General features: G+C 40.1%; 2 protein-coding genes across 10 annotated transcripts in view; one reads left to right on the top strand and one right to left on the bottom strand.

Moving 5' to 3' along the window:
- Positions 1-5,691: 5,691 nt before the first annotated feature.
- Positions 5,692-12,917, bottom strand: FGF20 (fibroblast growth factor 20). Its single transcript, XM_005282084.4, has 3 exons — positions 11,880-12,917; positions 9,177-9,280; positions 5,692-6,833 (listed from the first exon to the last, which is right to left on the bottom strand). The coding sequence occupies exons 1-3, from the start codon at positions 12,175-12,177 to the stop codon at positions 6,588-6,590; spliced, it is 648 nt and encodes a 215-aa protein (XP_005282141.2). The 5' UTR covers positions 12,178-12,917; the 3' UTR covers positions 5,692-6,587.
- Positions 12,918-23,379: 10,462 nt separating this feature from the next.
- MICU3 (mitochondrial calcium uptake family member 3) overlaps positions 23,380-26,390 on the top strand; it is a 120,628-nt gene continuing 117,617 nt past the window's right edge. For 4 of the 9 annotated variants that reach the window (XM_065598026.1, XM_065598024.1, XM_024105388.3 and 1 more), the window contains exon 1: positions 23,381-23,770. In XM_065598026.1, the coding sequence (XP_065454098.1) occupies positions 23,423-23,770 (348 nt within the window). In that variant the 5' untranslated portion in view covers positions 23,381-23,422. Of the gene's footprint in view, positions 23,771-26,390 lie in introns of all 9 variants that reach the window. The other 5 variants (XM_042841925.2, XM_065598023.1, XM_042841924.2 and 2 more) reach the window with 2 other exon arrangements.

Below are 26,390 nucleotides of genomic sequence, written 5' to 3'. Positions count from 1 at the left end.
ACTTTGAACTGAATATTCTAAAAGATACCTTGAGTATGATGATTCATTACATGAATTCAGTCTTTACAAGATATGGAATTCCCAATCAAGTATATTTGAAAATACAATATACTGGTACAGAAATCAAAGCTTTTGCAAAGCACTGGGATTTTGGCATGTTACATCAATCATAAACTACTCAGGGTCACGTGGGTTTGCAGAAAGTGTAAATACTGAAGAAAACAAAGGAGGATAACCAGCATTCTAATTTACATCAGTTGTACCTGAATACAGAAGCAGTCTCTGGCCCTGATCCTGCAGCTTGTTCTGCGCAGATGGACCCATGTCCCCATGCAAACTCCCATTGATTTAAATGGGATCCACCTGGGTACAGGAGCCTCCCCAGCCCATGTAGAACCCTTACCCCAAATGGAACAATTTGCAGGGCTGGGGCCTTGGGAACCAATCTGCAGTTAGCTATCTAATTATTAATGGTTAAGGTCAGATTGTGTACTTTATATTTAGGTCCACACTGGGGAAGACAAAGCCTCAAGCATAATCCTTCTTTAAAATTCCCAGTGTGCTTGGAAGATGCATGGAGTTAGCAGTCCCAGTTTCCCCTAAACTGGACCCTTCTGTTCACAATATGGATTAATCAAAATCTTCATTTCTTGGAGCACAAAACTGGCTTACTTAATCTGTTGGAGTTTTGAATGGATTTTTGTGTGTGGAAAGTATCTCTGGAAATATACATCTTCCTTACCACACCATATCTGAGTTTCTTTAATTGGTTAGATATGAGGAAAATTTATACAGTCTTTATTTATTTTGGCTCTCCATACCCTTTTTTTAATATTGAATGCCATATATGTAAGATTATTTTTACATGGTATTGAAAAAAATACATTTTAAAAAAGTAATCCAAGTATAATAAAGTTCAAGTAACTAATATACAATGAATTAGAATTATTCCTTATTTAGCATGGTTTAACTTTGAAAGGTAATTTTGTAAAAATAGAATCATGGGCTTCAATGTTTATCTCACAGTGATTTCCGCATCAAATGTCCTCAATTAACGATTAAAAAGATGGTGTTTTTTTCCTAACTTTATCCCTACCGACTCATTTTGGGATTATCAGTAATCAAGGTTCTGGCAAATTGAGACAAATTACATATCTGCCAATATTTGCAAACTAAAAAAAAGTAAATTCTGATTTACATGCATTGCATAGAAATGTATAAACATGCATACATTCATGGACACATTGCCCATTTGTCCTTCTCACACCCACTCTAGGCATTCATTCCATACATTTCAATTAGCATTCATTCCACACCCATTCTCATTGCATCCCATCTCTTCATCCATAGAACCATAATCCCCAGACAATTTACTCCACCACCTACATCCACTCATTCTGCATAGCCACACTCTGAATATATATAGCTACTTATTCGGTACACCTAGCCCCCATCCACATTCACTCCTAAATACCCACTCCATACTCCCATTCATTTTTCACCCACCCATCCTGAACACATCTAGCTATTCTGTCTTCATACACTTCACACCTCTATCCTTCATACCGATTCCTTCCATACTCAACCCATCACTCCCAGGAGAAGTTCAGAAGTTGTATCCCCCAAGCCAACTATCAAGCTACAACAGAGGAGGGACAGCACACAATAAACCCTATCATTTATAGGCAAAGCCGAGGTTTCCATGGGTTCAGTAGAAGTCCTATCTGGTCACTGTCCTATAGGAACAGTGTGGGGTCAGGGACAAAAAATAGCACTGGGGACATCTGGGACACATGGTGGGCAGAGGAACATGATGGCACACATGCGTGGAGTTCAGAGGCACATGAGAGGCAGGTGGCATCTGGTTACTGGGATGGGGGCTCATGTGAGGCTCAGGGCACATAGGGAACTGAAGAGATGGCAGGGAGCTGCTGCTTCCCAGCCAGCTCTGAGATCAAAGGGCTAAGCGCTTTACCAGCTCTCACCCATTGTTTATACACCTGGGAAGCAGGAGCTGGAGCTCTACTTGCTATGGGGAGTGAAGGATCAGAATGTCCATCAGGCTGTATAGAAGCTCTCATTGGCTCTCTTTTCCCAGGAGGTGGGGAAGTAGTGAAAGAGCAGCCAGTCAGGTGAGAATTTGAAGACAAGACCTATAGAAATGTTGGAAAGCCCTGATCTACAGGGAAAACCCATGGAGTTGACCGGTATGAAATTATGCCCGCAGTTGCACCTGTGCATCCCATTGCCTTCATATTATGCCCTCATTTACACTTGTGAAACCCTATTGCCTTCAAGTTACACTCTTGGTAAGATCAGTGTAACCCCATACCATTCCAAGCACTATACCATTAGAGTTACACAGGTGTACATTATTAGTAAATTTAGTCATTTCTGCTGATGAAATAGAATCAAACACCTCTCTCTTAACTATGTTTGCCCTACAGGACTAGCAAGTATAAAATCTAGTTTAAAAAGTCACTAAAATCCAGATATGACTCTGAGTATACACAAGGGAGATCTGTTCATTAAAGTGTCATTTTTACATAAGCAGTTTTCAGAGTACAAAGCACATCAACTGTTTCAGAGGATCATGATAGACAGAATACAACAGAATGGAAATAAACTCAAAAAGCAGAATGGAATGGTGAAATTGAACACATTGTGACACATAGTACAATATACTCTTACTTTTGTCAGTGGAAGTATGCCACAGCCAGGGGAAAAAAAGAGAGAGAGAGAGAGAGAGACTGATAGGTCTTTCAAGCTTGGAGGGACATCTCAGGTGCTGCCCATCACCGTAGTATCTGAGCATATATATGCCATGTCATTTTGCAGTACATTTTGAACCATTACTACTGAGATAGCTGTAATATGGGATTGCAATAGTCAAATAATATATGGGAAATGGGGCAAGTATTTTATAGAAATATATGGTATTTCCTGATAATACATGTTGTATAAGCATTTGGATCTTCAAGTTCCAGCTGCATATTATTTATTTATCAGATGGAGTTAATCCCCGTAACTATTCTGGTTTGTGTTATGTCTGTTAAAAAATCAGGGCAGCCATGATGAGACACAAAATAATAGTAACATTGCTAAAAATACTTGTAATGCTTTTTCACCTTCAAAGCACATTCCAAATGTAAACTAACTGGTAAATCAAGGACACAGAGACGGAAAATCACTTATGGTTATAAATACAGATTAAACACTGACCATGTTTGCTAGAAACACATGAAAATCTGTCAGCCAGATCTGTATTCACAGATCTGTCACAAAGCCTAGACAACTGTGTGGAATAAACTGTTCTGCCTTTCTAGCATGCAGAGATGACTTTTTGAGTTATTTACTGTACTTATCCAATATATCCTTCCATTTAGCTTGGATGTTATTTAGTCATTAATTTACTTTTCAAATACAACATCACCAATAACTAGTGTAAATAGGAATGGATTATACCATGTATGTAGCAATATATACTTAGTACAAAAGATTTCTGATATTCTCTGTGCTACATTGCCCTCTGTGCTACATTGCCCTCTTCATTTTTTTAAATGGTGCCTTTCACAATTTCATTTCATTGGTTTATTGATCTGTTAAACCCTGGCCACCTGTTATTCAAGTATTAAATATTTCATTTTCTTCAGGTAAAGAAAAATGATATGAGTAGAAATAATATGTTTATCTATATTTATATATATGAAGCAGTCAATTCTCTGTTGACTATAGATCTAAGGACATTTAGCTATATTAAAATTTCTTGCAACTATAGTTAATATTAAAAAAATGCTCTTGATTAAAATTCTGGCTTTGAATAGTGTCATGGCGTCCACTCATCACTAGGGTGCCTCCTATTGGTTGCTCTGGGGATTAGCTCTTCACATATCCAATGCTCCCTTCTGCCTGTTCCTCTCTCCATGGTCTCTCTCTGGGACTCAGGGGGTTCCTTCTTGACTTAGCCTTCTGACCAGGTCACTATAGCCCTCCCCTTCTGGGGTATCAAAGTCCCTCCATACAAAAATGGCAGTCTTCCCTTCACTGTCTTGACCATGTCACTCCTCCAGTAGCTGGTAGGGGAAGCCAGGCCTGACCTCTACTCCAGGTTCCAGCCCAGGGACCCTATCTCTTGGGACAGTAGCCTGCTTACTCCCAGACCATGTTGCTCTTCTTCTGGACTCCTTCCTACATCTTCCTACTTCTTAGTTCTACCTTCTGTCTCTCCCCCTCTCTGGGTTTACCAGCCCAAACTCCCTTCTCCCAGAGTAACTGCAAACTATTTCCCCTGCAGCCCTTTCTGTTGCCAGTTTCCTGGCTTTATCCTAGCCCCACCTGTTACTTCTCAGCTGGGCTCTGTCATCATTCAGGGAATTACTTAGGCCACCTAATTACCCTCAGCTGTGGCCTATCCAGTTAATTGGCCCCTTCTCAGCCTCATTAACCCCTCCCAGGCTAGTGTGGGGTGAACACCCCATCACAAATAGATACACATGAATGCTGCTGCATAGCACATACACCACTGATATTTATACAAAACTACACCCCATTTTCATTATCTTAATGAGAGACACACTACTAGATGTATGCATCTGACCTAATGTACAGTGTTATAACATAGCAATACTTTTGTGTGGAAGCTGCTTTTAACCCATCAAAGGCATTTTTAGTACTATTCTGCTTGTTGGTGCTATTCATACATTATTACATTTAACACTTAGTATTTACACAGTACCAAAGACCTCAAAGCCATTTAATGGGGCCATTGAGAAGTTAAGTGACTTGCACAAGGCGATACAGGAAGTCTGTGAAAGAGCAGAGCTCTCTCTTTTCTTGACTCACAGTCCTCTGCCTCAAACACAAAACCATCTATCTTCTCCTTTAGAGACCAAGTACGTGTAATGCTGCCCTCTACTCGAATGTCAGTCATGATAGAGTATGTAACTCTCTATCAGCTAGCCTAGATAGGTTACAAAGTCAAACCATACAGAATTTGGCCTGTAAGCCTGTAATAGTATTACACCTGGTGGAAATTTTCCATTAGCTCAGTTGGCTAAGGACTGAGACTATGTTTTTTGGAATGGGAAATCCTAGGTTAAATCCTCAATGCTACTTTTGGGTGATGTAGATCATGACTGGAGTGCATACATGTGTGCAACCACTGAATCAAGACACATCTATGGTCTGTCATTCAGAACTGGGTGCTTAGTTTCAATTTTGTCTTCTTCTGAAAAAATATCTGCATGCCAATTTATGAGATCATTGTGTAATATCTTCTGCACATCGTTCTGTTAAATATATAATTTAATAATATAATAACAGCAATAATTTTGCACTTGTACAGAGCTTTTCATTCAGTGAGCTCAAAGACTGTACTGCACTACTATTGCACTGTAAACATAATGAAGTTGATCAGAATAAAAATTCTTATACGATTGTCACTTGTATCTTCAGTTTTTAAAATTCTATAGAGAATTTAGTCATTTTGCTGTTCAACTATTATTAAAGTCAATGGAAAGTCACTTAGCTAAAATGCCATGCACCTTGGGCTTTCAATAAGGATTTAAAGTACTAACACAAACTTTTGAGAGATTATTTTCCTATGGTCATTAAAACGTTTGCAGTTTTGCAAAGCTACATATATTTAGTTTGTTAGCAAACTCTTCACTTAAAGAATGACAGTAAAACTGATAAAGTAAAACATATTTTAATTCCTTTTTAAATGTGCATTTGAATTCAGTACAAATCTGTAAGGCATTCTCAAAGTCAAAAGCAACCAACATTCTCTCCAGCTTACGATGATCCATGAGACAACTGTGTGTGCATAAAAATATAACCTAATCTATACTTTATAAAAAATGAAAATTTAGATGCTCAGTTTTTGAACATGTTGTGATGTAATGCCTTTTTTGCATGATGACACTACCTCAGAGTAAATATTGGCACTGTCAATGATTTTTTGTTCGGGCAAGGGGTTGTAGTGTCTTCATATCCCAGTAAAAATAAACTCTTTAATAAATAAATATATAAAATAAATATATGTCATCTGGAAATGTATAAATAAGTCCATCCTGAAGAAAAGTTCCAGCTCTGACTGAAATGCATTGACTTCCAAGTTCCGTCACTTGTAGTATAGCCACTATAACTTCATATATCATTCTCAGGTTTTATTGCTGTTTTACAGCCTATTCCTTACCATTTCGTCCAACTTTCTGTCTATTGTCCCACTCCACCTGATTTAGGTAGTTATTTTTTCTCTAGTTTATGGATAATAAGTAATCCAGACAAGTTAGGCACGAGTTTGGTATTTTAAAATAAATCAGACTCCAACTTCCCACTGTCTACTGGCCAGTAACAGGGTCAGAAAACTTCAAAGAGGCTGGTCCACTCTTAACTTTAAGGCTTTGTCTCCTATATCCAAACATTAGGAAATGGAGGCTATCACTAAACAGCTTGTTAAAATCCACTCTCCTAGAGCCTGGTAACTCTGCAGCATTTGAAAGTTCTTCCTGCTTGTGTTACCCTGGAAGCTGTGGTAGGAAAGAATGGGTTTTGTTTTGGTTTCCTTTCAAACATTCTGTCCCATTTCAACTGTATCCTAACACATCTTTGTAGAGTTCTGGAACTCTTTCAGGATCCACTGGCCTGGGTAGGAAGTGTGTGAATTTCTGATGTCTTTTGGATCTAGCCCCATCTCTGGGAGTACCATCTTTGTTAAGTGCTACAAAATACCTCCGACCTGAGTCTCCATGTTTGTACACGTTGGAAGAATAAGTGTTATACCAGTTCTCTTCAAACTGTTCTCTGAAGATGCATTCAGAAGTTAGTTTCTCCTATTTTAAAAAAAGATAGAAAAATAAAAGGTCAGAGCTCTTTCAGTAACCAATTTCTGAACATATTCCTATAAAGAGATACAGTGATAACCAAAATGGATTGGCGTATATGTTGACTTATTGTTCATTTCTTTGCTAATAAAATCAAACCCCGAGAAGAGGGTGAATCTGATCATACCTGGGGCACGTGGACAGTTTTAGAGCAGTTGAGAAAGTTATTTGTTCACAAGGCTCCCTTTTATCAGTACTAGACCTGCATCACTTTGTGTACAATTTTGGATTTAAATCCCATTTTGCTAACTTTCTCTAGGATTGAAGATGGTGTTACGCATGCAAGAGTCAACTAAAACACACATCTCCAGCATCTTAGTTGACACCCTCAGAATGAGATTTGGGGATGTACATACAGACAGAGAAAATATAAGACATGATAATATGTGTTCAAGTGTTCCTGTTCTTAAACGGTCAAGAAAATACAGATTGTTACCTTAAAAATGTATTTGACTACTGAACATATCCAACATAGAATGGCTTAGACCTCCCTTTATGTAGAGGGGGATGTGGTCATTGCTGTCCATATACATATATGAGCCTTCTGGATAAAGGTATAATGTAACAGATGAGAAAGGCATTCCCATTGGAACTGGAAAAGCAACTGCTGTGGCTGTACCTAGTATTCGTGACTTACACTCCTCAACTTTTAAAATAACTTGGATCACTACAAGGACTTTGGTGACCACATTAATCTTGTTTGGAGAAACATAATTATTCATTGCTGGAAGAGAGACTAGCATCATCATATTTTGTAAACCAAAGGGACTCAGTGTGCATGGTTCATTATTATGATGGACAAGGTAAAGCTTGCACTGAGATGGAAGAATCAGGAACATATTACCATCTGGGCACCATTTTATACGCATTCAGAGCAACAAATGCCTCAACCTTCAAACCTAAAAATTTTTGAGGCCTAAAACACTAAGGGTAGGTCTACACTTACCCGGTAGTTCGGCGGCAAGCAAATGGAACTTCTGGGTTCGACTTATCGCATCTTGTCTGGACGAGATAAGTCAAACCCGGAAGTGCTCGCCGTCGATTGCGGTACTCCAGCTCGGCGAGAGGACCGAGGTAAGTTCGAACTAAGGTACTTTGAACTTCAGCTACGTTATTCACGTAGCTGAAGTTGCGTACCATAGTTCGAATTGGGGGGTTAGTGTAGACCTGCCCTTAAGGATGTCATTGATTGACAAGGTAAGCCACAAAAAATGGCAATGTACATACTGTTTCCTTTTGGTTTACAAAATGCTCAGAGTTCACAATCTATTGTAAGAAACGATTATATTCAGCCATCATGTGTGGTAAGGGTATAAACCAATCAATGATAGGAATAGAAATTGTAGACTTGAAACTCCTGTCAAAGGTGTATGTTTTATTACCCCAGAACATTTGGGTGGGAGGGGAGGACGGAGAGTATTTTATCTTTCAAGGTTTGAAAACTGAAATGGAGAAGAAGCTGAGTCCATGTTACCCTGATACTGCTGTAGAACCAAAGACTATAGTTTGTAGTATCTTACATTGAAATTTCTCAACAAAAAACACTCATTTAAAATTATTACTAGCTTATTTTCAATCTTAAAAACGGTTTAATTTTAAATCAGAGTATGGATTAAATGATATTGCCTCATGTATACTCCTCACACTTCCAAAATAACAGTGATACATGATTAAGCTGTTTAAGGGTCTTTCTTCAGATGTTGAAAAAAAGCAGGTGCCCCAGAGTGCCACCTGCTGAATTATAAGGGATCAGCAGACCACAAATCAAGTAATCCAAGGTTTTGTATGCATTTATTTATTTATCTGCAGAGTTATCTTTTTCTCTGTTTTCCATATCAGTAGTTTTTATGGTGGAAAATGCAGTGAGCCTGATAGATTTGTAAGGTAGATCTTAAAAAGAAAATCAGTCACTAAGCAACTATTTTGCCTTCCAAGACTTTTTTAAACTGGTTACTTTCATTCATTCATTCATTCATTCATTCATTCTTCTCTTTCTTTTGTCTCTGTTAAGGGGGAAGATTTCTGATCCATTCTCTTCTTCTCAGGCTAATGAAATTATTTCCATGTGCATGGTATTTGACTCAGACTGTAAAGGTTTGCATTATCATCACCACACATTCTCAGAGGATGATTGAATGACACAAATGATATACATCATTTCAACAGGAAAGAAAGTTAGCATATTGCATTATTTCAGTGCTTAGCTGAGTTTTTTGCCCACTATTAACAATTGACTCAGTATGTCAGGTCTAAAATCCAAATGTGGCTTAGAAAATATAAGCTAATACTTACAGATCCATAGAGTTCTCCTCTGTCATTCATTCCAAGATAAAGGCCACTGTCCACTCCTCTAATACTGACCAGTCCCACTGCCACACTGATGAATTCAAGGATACCTAAATGTACACAAAAAGGGTAGGGTTGCTTTAACTCACATGTGTTAAAGTCAAGAAATATATATATATATATTTAGAAGCAGGTGAAATATTTTATTTGTACACACTATAGTAAATGTGATCTACAGACATATATAAGAATACTCCTATTTTACATGTCTACCACTGAACTGAATTTCATACACATTTTAGTTCAAAGCAGACTAGAAGCCTCCCCAAGGAAAAAGAATTATATGCTTTTTTCAGAAACATTTGTTATGACTTAGTTAAGAAAGGATTTTATCTGTCACTGATTGGTTAAAACTATTATTTAGGATTCAGTGCTATACAATTTCAGTAGATGATTATAAAATATTTGATGAAGTGTCTGTTCATATATTGCAGGGTAAGATTGAACTATCCGGAGATATATTTCACCTTCTCTGTAGCACTATCTTAAGAAACCAACACTTTTAATTATATCTAATGGGTGGAAGTCAAAATAATGATATCATGTGACTAGAAGTCAAAATACAGATGGGAATTATATACCAGAGAGTCTTCCCATAGAGAAGAAAAACATATTTGCTGTATATCTAATCCAACATGTGGGCCCAAACCTGCAGCCCCTATTCATATTAGTAATCCCATTGATTTCAGAGGCAGGTTTTGTATATGTGTAAAATATGATGCATGTATATTATGTTTTAAAAATGACAAAACTGAACATAATATGTGGAATATAACTAACACTTGATTTAGTATGCTTATTATCTAAATATGCCTAAAGTATTTGTTATTCTGATTCATTATTCATCATTTGCAATGTGAAATTGGGCCCATTTTATATTATTTAAATTGTTATATTCTGTATCTTTAAACTATTTCACCAAATATTTATGTGACCAAAAAGGATCCAATTTACCTGTATAGAACAGAGAAATTCTATGTAACCTTGCTAGTAGCCCATTTTTGCCCTAAGCACTAAGTATTTTGAGATCTAATATGTACAGATTACATTACAGATATAATACAAAAAAAGACAGGAAATGTGTAAATCATATCTGTTAAAATTTCTACCATTGTAAACAGAGTCCCAAAGTGAGGTGGCTTTTGATACACACCTAGCACATTACTAAAATAAAAATACAAACGTATTAAACTGATGTAATTGTATGGAATATTCTTTACAATAGTTTGGCATGCCTTTTTGTCTCATTATGCACACTCTTTACATTCTGACCCATTTTCCATCTTAAGAGAGGTTAGTGTACTGTAATTTACAATCTTTTGAGTTTTAACTGAACTTTGGCATACCTCTTATTTACAATGCTAAATGACAAACCAGCTAAATCCTTTAGAAAGAGCAAGCATTAAAAACTTTTTATTGGATGTAAATCATCACAGATTTCCCAGTTCCTAATGTCCAATGTCCCATAAAAAAACATGGAGGTATTTAGTCTTTCTGATATCATTTTCAAAGCCATTCTTTTTATAAACCATAATAAGCAGGTGATTCAACCCACAAAGAGACCACATCAGACAAACCTGTGGAGAATAGGATTAGAATAAAGGAAGAACATTTAAAAGAAACACCGCAAATCTTTGATCTTGGACTAAACATGTTTTAAAAGTAATGATTTTGTGTTTACATGCTGTAGAAAGTCTCCCTTCTGTGAAGAACTTTGTGTTTAACTACAGTTCTTTTAGTTCTGAAAACACCAGGACTTCAGTGTGTTATAAAATCAGTTAAGGGCCATTCCAGCTGATTGTTTTGACTATGGGAGAGATGATAGAAAACTCTTTAATCACCTTTTTATGGCTGCTAAATCAATACAGAAAAAACTCACTGATGGTCAACAATAGCAGGTTTGTTCAGATAACGCTGCAGTGCCTACATACATTCCTTCTTATTTACCCTTACATGTCAGGAAACCATTTACATCCTTAGGATATCTCTCCGCTCCTCCCCCCTCCCCCTTTGGTTTATGGACAAACCATTTTAAAAAGGAAATAAAGGAAACATTACTGTTGTAATTACATTACAGTTGTAGCTCTGTGCAATCCCACGTGTAGCTTTCTCCGCATTGCAAAACAAAGCAACCTGATGCAAATTAGAGGTTTAGCAAGATTAACGATTCCATTATCTTTGTTTGTTTATAAAGAGATTTAGAGATTGCAGGGGCAAGTGCGGGACATTAAATTATAGGTACTGAGTAGAAAAAAAATCACCGTGATAGAACCTCTCTTTCTCGGTTTGCTGCTAAATACAAATGCAGGTGTAGAGGTTACACACACGTACTAATGCATATGTGTATGTACATATAAACCGACATACTCTGTACGCTCCATACAGACATTTCTAGTTAATAAATGACATAGGAAGAGATGTTCTGTCATGCTGAGTTCTGTGTGCAGCCCCTGTAGTCTAAGGCCGTACAGCTTTATACTGGGAGTCTCGGGTTAAACACCTGCCCAGTGGTGCACTCTGATCGGACCGCTCTGCTGCTGTACTTTGCAGTAAGTAAGTGTTTCTTTTCCACGAGGGATAGAAACACCTCCCTATGCGGGATGGATGAGGCTGGGATCCGAGCTCTGCGTAATTGCAGCTGCTACCTACCGAAGAGGCTGTGGTCCTGCCTGGTGCCCTGCACGCTGCCATCGGGCAGGATCTGCAGGTGGAAGCCCGTCCGGCAGTAGAGCTGCCTCCGGCGTAGGATGCCCTGCAAATGGGCTAAATCCGCAGTCCCAGTCGCCGCACCTCCGCCACCTCTAGACCCCCTCTCGGCCTGAGCCAGGCGATCGCTGAGCAGAGCCGGCCTCTCCCCGGCAGGAGGCAGCAGGAAATGGGAGCCCACCTGTTGCCCTAACCCTTCCAAGCCGCCTAGGAAGCCCCCAACTTCGGCTAAGGGAGCCATGAAAGCCCGCTGGAAGGGAGGAGGTTTAACGAACGACGAGTTGAAAGGCAAATTAACAATAACCAAATGGGAAGAGTGAGATCTAAACGTTCTGGCCGAGCAGTTCCTGGATGATCTCAGGAAGGGTGGACTTTGCACTAGGATAACAGCTGCCTATCTTTGGAGCCTCTTCTCTCTCCGAGCATGTGGGAGTCTGCTCCTGGCTTTGCATCAACATCTAGAGCTGCTGGTGCTGCTGTTGTGTCCTGGGAAACTGATCAGATTAGAGTTCTGTTTATATACAATGCCCGTATATATGCTAGTCCCCCCGGACATATGCTAATGAAGCCCTCTCTTGCGCGCCGGAGAGGTTGTGTTTGAAATTTTAAACCGATCTCTCCTCTCCTCACACCTTTTTCTGATCTGCAGTGACGATGGGGAGTTTCTGACGTTTCCCAGTGTGCAGAGCCATAAAAAATAATCCATAGACAGAGAGAGAGAGAGGGAGAGAGCTGGCATCCAACTTTGCAGAGCGGTAGCATAGACACTCTCTTCCCCTTTGTTGTTGTTGTTGATGCTGCTGCTCAGTCTCCTTTGATGTGAGTGTTTCGAAAATGATAGATTGCAGCTAGAAGGAGCCCGGCTTGGCAGGGACTCGAGAAGGAGGGTTGGACTCAGGAGTTGCTTGGAGCTTGCAGTGCATTACGTGGACAGGTGCAAGGAAAGGTAAGAGAGAAGAAGGAGAAAGGGCGTTACCTGAGGGATAGACCTGCCCAGACACACATGAAAGAAAAAACAAAGATCTGACAGTTTTACTCCCTTATTTTAAAACACTAATAAGATGTACATGCATTATCCTTTTCTTTCATCACTTAAGTTCCAAGGTGGGGGATTTTTAAAAGAAATTGCATAATCAGGGATGTTTTTCCCCTCAGTAAAATTCGCGTTCATATTTAATTCATCACAAGCATGATACGGTATTGATCAATATCGGTTGATATTGGCAGAGTGGTTTTAAACATATCAGTGAGATAATCAAAAGTCACTGGTCTAACATTTTTAAATCACAGAGAGAGGAAGAGGGAGGTTATGGTGTGAGAATAGTTTCACAGTACATGCTCCGATAGAGAGAGATGGTATATCTAATTCTAATCCATCTAATCTCCACAATATAGGAGCGCCTACAATTTAACGACAGTATTTCCTTTTAAATATGTTTTAATTCTTGCATCAATAACATTAAGATCTCTTTGAGGCTGATTTAGGACTATGCTAACTTGATGTAGCTGAGAAGATGCATTTCTATCTTTCAAATGAATAGTATAAAACGATAATTGACATTTTAAAACAATAATATTAAAATTATCAAGGCTTGACTTTTACACTCTTTTGATTTTTGCACATTTAATAGTAATTTTTAAACACTGAAAGCTATCTTAAAGTATGTTCATTAGCATGCAAGTATTGCAACGTTTGCCCTCACCAGTATTAATGTGTTATGGTGTAAAACCCAAAGATCTTTCATAGTTAAATCTTTCAAAGGTTTGAAAGTCACTTGGCTGGTTTAAGCTTTCATTTGAACAAAAAGTTGTAGAGAATCATGAAAGATTAGTTTTTCAGTCTTGCTCCATGGTCTTTTCAGTCACAGTCTAAATCTGGGAGATCAAATGGATTTGACTGCTTCGGTTTATTTGCTGTGGAGAGTATGGGGCTAATTAATTGGCAGGTGCTTTAAAGCAGGTAATGCTACACCTTTTCATCATTGCAGTCCTAAGTACTGCCCCTGTTTGCACCTGAATTATAAAAAGGGTTCTTTAAAGCAAGTGATTTACTGTGGAGGGATTTAAAACCGAAAAAACTCACACTAAATACAATGATCAGATAAATCACCTCAGAAGAGAGCCCTGGCAGACCTGCTCTGAAGGCTGTTACAGATAGATGTTATATTATTTTACCTTTCAAATAACAGGAGTCTGTCATGTGGTGGGACCCAAAAATTCACCATAATTGAGATTTCAAAGCACATCTGTGTAAACATTACCACATCAGTGTAAAACATCAACCAATGAGCTTTCTCTTTGAACCAAATCTTCTTAATTGCAGTGCTAAATCAAAGAAATAGATCAAAGTTGAGTGATCTATATAGCACCGATTTCTCAAGTAGCCTGTACACTGATTTAGATACCTAAAACGTTTGAAACGCACATCAAGTGTTTTTATTGATATGACAGTTATTTCAAGATCAAACTGTAATTAATTCAGTTCAGCACAAAACTGCTGGACATACACTGAAGCACATATTAAGGGGAATATCCTATGAGCCTAAAGGTGCTCCTCTGCTTATCTGAATAGCAGTGGTTCTCAAACTTTTGTCCTGGTGACCCCTTTCACATAGCAAGCCTCTGAGTGCGACCCCCCTTATAAATTGAAAACACTTTTTTATATATTTAACACCATTATAAATGCTGGTGGCAAAGTGGGGTTTAGGGTGGAGGCTGACAACTTGCGACCCCCCATGGAATAACCTCATGACCCCCTGAGGAGTTCTGACCCCCAGTTTGAGAACCCCTGGAATAAAGGAAGCTATAAGGGACTTTTCTGGACAGATTCCACATGTGATTATCTGTACCAGAGGTTTCCTCAAACATCATCAGCTCCTCAGATACTTTCTTGTTAATAAAATCATTCTTATTTCACAATGGAGAAGCATTAAGTAGAGTGAAATACAAAACATAGACTTTTTCAAAGCGGAATCTTTAATGTCTGGCCGCTGAACCGGTTATGCTATTTTATAAAGTACCAGAAAAGAAGCAAAAAGATAAGGATTTTTTTCTTGTTTGCACTAGTCATGTGACAGGAAAAGATAACACTAAAGATTTTCTGCACATTCTGTGACGATATCATGGGAAGTTAAATAATTTTGAAGAGTGTTTTTACAAGAGTACATTATTCAACTTTAAGTATACACTACAATCTAATCAACTTTACCTATACTTCCTAGAGACCGCACTTTCAATGTTGTTAAACAAACACATATGTGGTCCAATTTTTATTTCTATAGCAAGTAGTTAGAGCTTCTGCAGACAATATAATTACTGTACATTTTCTAAGTCTAGCATATAGTCCTGAGCAATAGTTGGTGAATACCTGCAGAGTGGAGAAAGGAGCTGACTGATAACTTTGATGCTTTTATACATGTATCACATGACACAGTTGGAAAAAAATATAGGCTCTAAAGTTTTATATCTTCCAAATTTACTGTGCTTTAATATTTAAAAACATCCTTGCAACAATGGTGTGCCAACTCTAAAACAAAATATGTGTATTGCCTACTTGAGTTACTCCTGTACCTCAATCATTACCAAATCTTTCCTGTATTTTCACCAAAAAACATAGTATGGGCTATTTTCAATGGACAATAATAGCAGAAGATCACGCAGGTATTGAGGAGTGAGTCTTTCAGATTCCTATTGAACTTAAGTAAGTCATAGATGTATTCAGGATTCACTGAGAGGAGAAAGGGGTAATTTTCCAAACTATGCCCCAAAATCAGACCCTGCCCCCTTGAGATAGGAAAATGAAACTCCACTAGTAGTAGAATGTTCTACATATGCAGATGGTCAGAAAATGAACATGCATGCAGTTATGGGCTCCTTGGTCTTGGCTCTCTTTTAAGGGGGCTTGGTTATCCCTTGGCTATTTTTTGGGCTCTTTGGTGCGGGTCAGATCTTTCCTTGGGTTGTGCACTGCTCTGAGTACACACAGCAACAGTTTCCCTATAAGTTCTACAACAAATGAATCTGTACAAAACGTACAAAATGTAGCATATGTCTCACACACACAGACACACACACAAAACCATTTTAAGGCCATATTAATATATGAAATACATTGAGCGGGTGTATATATGAACTTTGGGAGAATACTAGGGGCAATATGTGAAATATGGGTAACTGTATTTTGGAAGGCAATGACAAAAAAAGAAGACGTAGGGATCATGGTGCACATGAGCTCACAGTTGGATGGACTGGCTAAGAGCATGAATGTGATTCTTAGATACCTAGGGAAGGGAATATTGAGTAGAAGTAGGTAGGTATTATTGCCACTGCATGTGGCAATAGCTAAACTATGACTGTGACCAGTTCTGGTGTCTATACTTTAAATAGGATGTTGACAAACTGAAAAAGGTTCAGAAGAGAGCTTCAAGAATAATTTGAGGTCCAGAAAACCTGCTTTAGAGTGACAGACTAAAAACTCAATCTATTTAATTTATTCAAGAGAACATTAAGAGATGACCTCATCACAGGCTACAAGTACCTACATGAAGAGCAAATTTCTGATAATAGTGGGCTCTTTAATTTAGCAGACCAAGGTATGACAAGACCCAGTGGCTAGAAGCTCAAACTACACAGTCAAACTAGAAATAAAGCAATTTTTTTAAACAGAGAGAGTAATTACCACTGGGACAACTTTATCTATAGATGTGGTGGATTCTCCATCACTTGAAGTCTTTACATCAAGATTGCATTTCTAAATGCTCTAACCCAACCAGAAGTTATACGTTTGATGCAGGAACCACTTAGTGAAATTCTCTGGCCTGTGTTACACAGAAGTTTAGACTTGTTAATCATAATGGTCCCTTCCATCCTTACAATCTACAATTCTACGAAATCTAAACAATAAAATCAGTATGTTGACTAGAGTTAGTTGGAAAATGGGTGGGTAGTTGGCAAAAAATGGGGGGAAATGATTTTCATCTAATTTTTCTGCAGAAACATATCAGTTGTAGGTGAAAAATTGAATACCAAAATAGTTAACCAGAAAAACTAAATATTTTGGCAAAAACTCAAAATATTTTGGTCAAAATATTTAGTTTTTCTGATGAAATATTTGGCAAAAATATTTTGGCCATAAAACACAATACAGTGGAACCTCAGAGTTATGAACATCACAGGATGGAGGTTGTTCATAACTCTGAAATGTTTGTAATTCTGAACAAAACGTTATGCTTGTTCTTTCAAAACTTTGTAACTGAACATTGACTTAATACAGCTTTGAAACTACTATGCAGAAGAAAAATGCTGCTTTTAGCCATCTTAATTTAAATTAAACAAGCACAGAAATAGTTTCCTTACCTCGTCAAAAAAATTTTAAGCTTTCCCTTTATTTTTAGTTTACATTTATCAGTACTGTGCTGTACAGTATTTGCTTTTTGGGGGGAGGTGGGGGTCTCTGCTACATGTTTGCTTACTTCCAGTTCAAAATGAGGTGTGTGCTTGACTGGTCAGTTCATAACTCTAGTGTTTGTATGTCTGAGGTTCTACTATATTAAGATTTTGAAATATTACTATGGTGATGCATGAGAATGGTAGTTTGGTCCCATTTGCCTCTATAGGCTGGGATCCCTGGTCAGACTACCTACATCTTCCAAAATGCACTATGGTCTGCTATGGGGAGATGGTGCATTCAAATGTTTGCCTACCTCATAGGACAAGCAGTCCAGCTGGGGAGCCAGATTCATAGAGGAGAATAGGAGCATGAGGAACTCAAACTACAATTTTCATGAGGCACTGAAATGGTATTTCAGAGTCAACATATTTTGGTTTTCAGCCAAAATGAACATGTTTTAGTTTTCAGGCTTTCCATTTTTCTATGAAAAATTGAAATTTTCTGTGAAAAGCAGATAGTTTTCATGAAAATTTTCATTTTGTCAAAAATAAAATTTTCCATAGAAAAACAGATTTGATGGAAAAATTTCGACCGGCCCTACTGCTGACAAAGAGGTATCTACAAAATGTGAGCCTTCTTCAGCTTTTACTTACATCAGAAATAACCCACTGGGGTCAGTGGGATAAAACAGATATAAAAACAGTGAGATCTGATTGAGGCCCATAATACCTAAAAATATGACCAACTTTGCAAGAAAAACTTCAGTTCATTATGTACTGTACAAACTGTACTGTGTACTGAGCACCATATTAGTAGCACAAATCAGTTTCTTGCATGCATAATTTATATATGTTTTAATGCAGATTTTAAAACTACATATTCTACCCTTTACTTTTTATGTATTTCTTCTAGTATAATTTGATAACTGTTACAATTATTTTGTGCTTTAGACTCTTCTGCTCAGAGATCCAGTGTTTTATATGACTGCTGAGGGCATCATGGGAGATGTGATGCAGGTGGAGAGCTAGACCCATAGAGGAAAATGGGGACATGAACAATGGACCTACAGCTCCCATAAGGTTCCGTAGCAGCTCAGGCAGATACAGAGATTACTGTCAGCCTCAATCAAAACAAAAGATTTCAGTTCAGGTTGGCAAACCAAAAATCAAACATTTTGATTAGGAAAATCAAAATGTTTCTTTTCTCTCCAACATGTTGAAACTAAATATATCAATATTTCTGTATTAATTTTTTTCTGAACTTTTTGTTCTGCAAAATATTTTAATATTTTGACTTTTCATCCTGACTGAGGACAAAAACAAACGCTGAAATTTCAAAATTTCCCACAGGATGGAATTTCTGTTTTTTATTTGATTTTTTTTAAAGGAAGAGAGAAATTAATTGCTTTTTAAAGCTATGTGGCTGTTAGGTCCAATCTTCTCTGGATACTTATGAGCAGTTTCCATATAAGTGGAGGGAAAAGAAAAGATAGATGGGGAGCACATGTCTATATTCAGATGAGAGGTCAACTTTTGCATATATATTGATACATCTACTAACATGTGTTTAAATGGCCTGTTCAAGAGCTTTTAAACAAGTTCTTTAACAATGACACTGGAAGACTTTACTTTATTTTATTTAAATTAGGTGGTCTGAATCTGGGCACATCAGATCTGCAGCTAACTTGGAATCTTAAACTTCCTATAAGAATAGTCTCCACATGTGTTCCTAAGCAGACACCTCACGATGGAGGGTCTGAGGAACATACACAGACACAAGTAGTTACAGATGTGTACTGGGTTTTTTGAACTGAATAAAAGATTAACCTGAAGAGTTATTGAAAAGTTAAATTCCTGTCTAAAGATGCCAGTTTCGAGGAAACAATATGCAATGGGAAAATAACTAATGGTCCATACACATTTGGGGATTGGGTGATTAATGAGTCACACATCAAATGGGTTTACTGACAGTACTATGTTCACGAAAGGTTAATTTGAAATTGGATTTTAAAACTAGACAATCAGAAAGATATAACATTTGATCGATTGAAGGACCATTTCACATGGTCAGCGAGATAGATTTGGAAAGGACTGACAGGACAAAATTTTCAAAGTTGGGTTCGGTGATGGGGCTTACTCCCATCACTTGATTGACAAGCTGGTTAGGGCATCTGTGATTGATTGCCTCCCTGCCAGAAGGGACAGAACTAGATAAGGATCATTAGGCACCAGGATCTAATAGGGAAACTGAGGGAACTCCCTGGAGGAGAGACTGCAGAGGTGGTGGGATGTGCCTGTGAAGAGAAACTCACAGAGAGCAGGTCAGACTCCTGTGGAAGAAAAGCCTTGAAATAGGGCTTAAACAGGTAAGAAGCCAGGTAGGAGAATCCACAGAGAATAAGTTAGGCTTCTGTGGGGCAGGCCCTGAGATCAGGTCAGTAAAAGCACTTTAGTAGAACCTGAGGTGGAAGAGTGGTTAGTTTAACAGAGAAAGAAAAAGCTGAGAGGACCTGGGGAGAAGCCTGAGAACCAAAGGGAGGCTGTATTAAGAACATGCTGTGGAGAAGCAGCACAAGGGGGCTTGGAGGTAGGAAGTGGCCCAGGGAAACAGGAGCATGTCTGAAAAAGCAGACCTAGCTGCTTAATATGAGGTCCCTGAGACAGAACCCAGAGTAGAAGGTGGGCCTGGGTTCCCTTAGCAGCTTCTGAGGAAGCGGTATGAAAGCCTAATGGAAGGAATATTGAGCCCAAGGTAGGAGTGAAGGCTGACCACAAAGGATGAGCTGAGGAATAGCCCAAGAGGGGGCTACAGGCTCTTTTGTGTTATGATGTTTTGTGAACTTTCCAGTTGGACCTTCTTGTTATCTGGAAGGGGACTGAATTTTATGTGACTTGGCCAGAGGGCTGAGCCATGGAAGACCTGGCGAGAAGATGGCCAACAGGAGGTGCTGGAGATGAGGAGCCCTTGCAGCGTTGCACCCTGACATAATGGAATACTATGGCTGGTGAGTACAGGACCATGGGGGTCCCTAAAGATAGACTCTGACGTCCATATTTATGTAATTAAAGTAGCTTAATTTTCAGAGCTGGATTTCTATGGATTTAGAAGCTTAACTTCAGACACACAACTCTGAAAATCTTAGCCATAGTCTTACAACAGGACACTGACCCTACAGGTAGGTTTACCTGTAGATAGCATTTAAGTACAATTTGCTACTAGTAACCCAAAGTTTTTTGCCTAAGCAAATTAGGTTTGTCCTCTATATTTTTCTAAACTCAGCCAAATATACTCTATTTAACTCTTACCTATCTTGATGATCACTCTTTTATTTTCTAAATTAAATAAGCCTCAAATATTTCATATAATTTGGTTTATGGACTCTGTCCTCAAGTGTCAACAGAACATTATTGGATATAGCAATTAATCTTAACAGGAGGCACAGAAAGGATTTATAGAATCATAGAATATCAGGGTTGGAAGGGACCTCAGGAGGTCATCTAGTCCAATCCCCTGCTCAAAGCAGGACGAATCCCCAACTAAATCATCCCAGCCAGGGCTTTGTCAAGCCTGACCTTAAAAACCTCGAAGGAAGGAGATTCCACCACCTCCCTAGGTAACCCATTCCAGTGCTTCACCACGCTCCTAGTGAATTTTTTTCCCTAATATCCAACCTAAACCTCCCCCACTGCAACTTGAGACCATTACTCCTTGTTCTGTCATCTGGTACCACTGAGAAAGTCTAGATCCATCCTCTTTGGAATCTCCTTTCAGGTAGTTGAAAGCAGCTATCAAATCCCCCCTCATTCTTCTCTTCTGCAGACTAAATAATCCCAGTTCCCTCAGCCTCCCCTCATAAATCATGTGCTCCAGCCCCCTAATCATTTTTGTTGCCCTCCATTGGACTCTTTCCAGTTTTCCCACATCCTTTTTGTAGTTTGGGGCCCCAAAACTGGACACAGTCCTCCAGATGAGGCCTCACCAATGCAGAATAGAGGGAAACGATCACGTCCCTCGATCTGCTGGCAATGCTCCTACTTATACAGCCCAAAACACCGTTAGCCTTCTTGGCAACAAGGTCACACTGTTGACTCATATCCAGCTTCTCGTCCACTGTAACCCCTAGGTCCTTTTCTGCAGAACTGCTGCCTAGCCACTTGGTCCCTAGTCTGTAGCAGTGCATGGGATTCTTCCGTCCTAAGTGCAGGACTCTGCACTTGTCCTTGTTGAACCTCATCAGATTTCTTTTTGCCCAATCCTCTAATTTGTCTAGGTCCCTCTGTATCCTATCCCTACCCTCCAGCCTATCTACCACTCCTCACAGTTTAGTATCATCTGCAAAGTTGCTCATGGCACAATCCACGCCATCCTCCAGATCATTAATGAAGATATTGAACAAAACTGGCCCAGGACCAACCCTTGGGGCACTCTGCTTGTTACCAGCTGCTAACTAGACATGGAGCCATTGATCACCACCAGTTGAGCCCAATGATCTAGCCAGCTTTCTATCCACCTTATAGTCCATTCATCCAGCCCATAATTCTTTAACTTGCTGGCAAGAATACTGTGGAAGACCATATCAAAAGCTTTGCTAAAGTCAAGGAATAACACATCCACTGCTTTTCCCTCATCCACAGAACCAGTTATCTCATCATTAAAATTATTAAGTAACACATTTATTTATCTGCACCATAGCGTAGTCACAGATTCTGGCGCAGTCTAGTGATGTGACTGGAAAGACTCCCATTGCCTTCAGTGGGGTTTGGATTAGAACCACAGTCACTGAACGCTAAGTATTACTCCACAGCAACATGACACTTAATCTTGAGACCTAGGTCTGTTTAGGTGGCATGCCTTTCCCTACATAAACTTGCATGCAATATATTAATAAAAATGCTCCTACCTACCGTCCAAAATTATAACAAAATTTTGATTCTGTTGATTCTAACACTTGAGAACAATGAAGTCGAGTTAAATAAAAGATAAATTGAGTCATGTTATTCTAAGTGATACTATGAATTATAATTACTGTAGTGAACTCAGACATTTTGGAGTTTGTACAAGCTGAGAAGTACTTATTTTTGTATGAACTGTTGGATTACTGGTCTGATGAATATGGGTATAGTTCCATTCAAGTTAGTACAGTGTGGTAGCAGGAGGCTACTGACCGGAGTTTGAGAAACTTAAAGCTCATGAGTGCCCAAAATCACTAGAATGGATTTCATTTTACATTTTCCTTGTTGGTCTCCAATTCATATACTGTCCAGGCTTAATCGTGTTCTGCTTGTGGGCAGTTCACTAGATCAAACAACCCATGTAGTATGGCTATGCACAGTTCATAAAGAGATTATACAATGTGTGTTCATTTATTTTAAATAAGAATTATATCATGCTGGTGGAAGGTGGCAGATTGATGGCCAAGACTGAAGGCTTATTTATGTACAGAATGGGAAGTGGCACTCCAAGCTTGCCAAAATTGGCCCATCAAAGTGCCTTACATCTGCCCTAGATGGACTACTTGTTTGAATGATGGGAGTATTTCAGTGTACACATTAAATGCTCTGCTGCCAGCTGTGATGGTGGCTTTTGTAGTGTGGTCTCTTATCCACTCAGAACTACCTGCCTGAAAACACCAACATACTTCACTTAGGCCGTCAGATACACTACACTGTAAACTAGGTTGGTGAGGAACCAGGTCGTTTTACAATCGCTGCAGAGGCATGCTCAGTGTTCAATGCTGGCTCTGAACTCCCCCAAACTTTGGGGGCGGCACGAGCAGGGGATGAGGTGATGGAGTAAGGCTTGAGGCAGAGGAGGGGGTTGGACGGGATAGATGGTAAGAGGGGGCAATGGTGAAGGGAGGGCAGGGGCTGGGAAGTGTAGGGGAAGGAGGCTGGAATGGAGGGCTGGAGGGACAGAGGATTAGGAGAGGGGACGGGGGCGAGGCGGGGATGGGGTGCAGACTGCAGAGGGTGAGGAGAGACTGGGGAAGGGGTTGGAATGGAGAGAGTCTCGCGTTCCCCCGCCCCCCTCTCGCGAGCTTTCTGCCGGTTCGTCTCCCCCCTCTCGCTCTGCCCGTCATTCGGGCTGAGCTGCGGCCATGGCCGCCCTGCGGAGCCTCCTGCGGTGGCGCCTGCTGGGCCCCCCGCACTCCTGGTCCCTGCCCGGCGGGCCGGAGCTGGGCAGGTCCCTGGGGGCCGGCGCGGGGCAGGAGTCGGCGGGGCCGGGCCGGCGGGGGGAGCTGGGGATGGCGGCGGGGGCGGCCGGGGGGGCGCTCGCCTGTTACCTGGGCTACCGGCTCTATGAGCGCCGGACCGGGCGGCAGCCGGAGCCCCCCCGCCCCCGTGGGGCGCAGGCAGCCGCCGAGCGCCGACCCGCAGGAGCCGGAGAGCCCGGCCCGACCAAGGGGCTGCTGCCCATCCCCGTAGCGGCGGCTGCCAAGGAGACGGTAGGTGTGTGATGCTGGTCTCTGACCGCCGGGCCATGGCTCCGGGTCTGGTGCCTCCCTGCTCCCCGCCCTTGGGCGGCGGTGCCTTGTGCAGGTAAGGGGGGGCGGAGGTCCCAGGCAGCCCGTGTCCGGCAGGTAGATGAGCAGAGGTGGTGCCCAGAGGCTTGGCACCTGTGTGTGGCGCGCCCCTAGGATTGTGCCCCGTGTAGATTGATGTAGGTGAGTCGGGCAGAATTTAGGGAAACAGTTTCACGTCCAAAACTCGTGTCCATTGTACCTTAAAGGGATGCTGTCATGCTCACAACCGAACTTCTTGTCTGAGAACTTAACCCCGCAGGTGACTGACTGAAAGATTGGAGAGAGAAATAGTTTCTGCTCTGTCTTTTCAGTTTTCAGAGTAGCAGCCGCGTTAGTCTGTATCCGCAAAAAGAACAAGAGTACTTGTGGCACCTTAGAGACTAACAAATTTATTTGAGCATAAGCTTTCGTGGACTACGGCCCACTTCTTCGGATGCATATAGAGCTCCTCAATATTTATTCCACTCTATATGCATCCGAAGAAGTGGGCCGTAGTCCACGAAAGCTTATGCTCTAATAAATTTGTTAGTCTCTAAGGTGCCACAAGTACTCCTGTTCTTTTCAGTTTGAATATCTTGTGTATTTGACTACACACCAAATGCTGTCAGTGTCACTTTCTCCTAAATGGGCCCATCTGCATGAGACAAGTGCTTGGACTTGCCCGGTCTGTCAGATCAGGCAGAAAGTTAAAATACAAAAACAGAAGTGTAAAAGATGTCAACAATCTTTTTTCCCGCCTGTACTGTGCAATACAGTTATTTAATAATAGATGACAAGAAGTACGCTATAACAACCACTCCCCAATTTTGGATTCACTATCAAACGGACAATTTACTTTTTTTCACAGTGTGGAACTATCGTTATTAAATCAGATGTTTCATTCCATCCAGCTTGATTTAAAAAGTGTATTGTGCTACAAATGGAACTCCAGCTGATTGAAACACAGTTTTTGCACTGTTTGCTTATTAGTGTATTTAAAGCTATTAACTTTTTAATTCAATAATGTCTTCAGTTGGCAATTGAAAGATGTATCAAACTGCATAAGAAATTATAATTGTATACAGCTTTGTACATATAATTAGCACAATTGGTCATGTTTTGCAGATTAATGTGCTGGCTAACTGTACAGTAATAGAAAATAGGTGGGGAACTGAGGTACAGACTAAATGACTTGCCCCAGGTCTCTCAGGAAACTTGTGGCAGAGCAGGGAATTTAAGCTGGGTTTCCCAAAATATTTACTTATGAAATCCCGAATGTTAGATGCCCTATCACAGGGGTTCTCAGCCTTTTTCTTTGTGAGTTCCCCGCAACGTTATAAAAACTCCACGAGCCACCTGTGACACAACAACTTTTTTCTTCATATAAAAGCCAGAGCCGGCATTAGGGAGTAGCGAGCAAGGCTATTGCCCAGGGCCCCACACCACAGGGGGCCCTGCAAAGCTAAGTTGCTCAGGCTTCGACTTCAGCCCCAGGTGGCAGGGCTCAGGGCCCCGGGCTTGAGCCCCACATGATGGGGCTTCAGTTTTCTGCCCTGGGCCCCTGTAAATCTAACACTGGCCCTGCCTGGCGGACCCCCTGAAAATTGTTTGTGGCCTACCAGGAGGCCGTGAACCCCTGGTTGAGAACCACTACCCTATCATATCTAGAACTGGGGCATAGTGACATGTTTAGTGCATAATGACATAAATATTGATTATAGAATGATTTTATACTGTAAGACTTATCAGAAAACATGGCACATTTTCACAAACAGTTTTTTACTACTAACACTAGTGATTTGACACCAACAGTCTCTCCCCTAAGGAGCTTCCAGTCTTGTAGACAGAATGCACAGGGAAAATTAAAGTAGGAAAATTGCTTGGGGTTTTGTCTGCTTATAACCTAATTGCCACCTGAGGCTTGTCACCCTTCAATCACACCATTTAACCACCCTTCTTTACTCACCCTTTACCAAACTACTCTCTCCCAAGACATCCATGTAGCATACCAAACATCCATAACTACTGGTGTTGAAAGGAAAAAATATTAAAGGGGAGTGTGTGTAGAAGGGCTAAAAGAGGGCAGAGTTAAAATTGCAGTGTGTGATCTGTGATATATGGTAATTCTTATGATGGTTAGGTTTGTGTCTGTGTATGGAACAATAATGGGTATGTGCTGCTAGGTGACTTAACTTTCACTTCCTTGCTTTTGAGCGTTTGTATCAAGTATGCTTGCTACACATACTTAACTTAATTATGTTTTTTCTGTATTAATATATATTACACACTAAGCTATGGTAAAGGTTGCAAAGTGAAGCACTGAAAAGTTGGGAAATTCAAGAGTTAAGGTTGCCTGTGCAACCTTAGTTCACTCCCCTTGTGCGTATATTTTGTGATTACATTGCTGCCCCCTCCCTAGGATCCCTGCCTCATTCATTGTGCAGACTGGATGATGCTCACTGAATGAGCAGTTATTCAATATTTTGTTTTTACTTTGAAAGTGTTCCCCTATGCCTGAACTTTTTTAAAAGCTAACAAAAATTCTGTCATGATGACATATTGA

This window comes from Chrysemys picta, chromosome 5 (assembly GCF_011386835.1).
Source record: "Chrysemys picta bellii isolate R12L10 chromosome 5, ASM1138683v2, whole genome shotgun sequence".
NCBI lineage: Eukaryota > Metazoa > Chordata > Testudines > Emydidae > Chrysemys > Chrysemys picta.
This window is presented reverse-complemented; position numbering and strand designations above follow the sequence as displayed.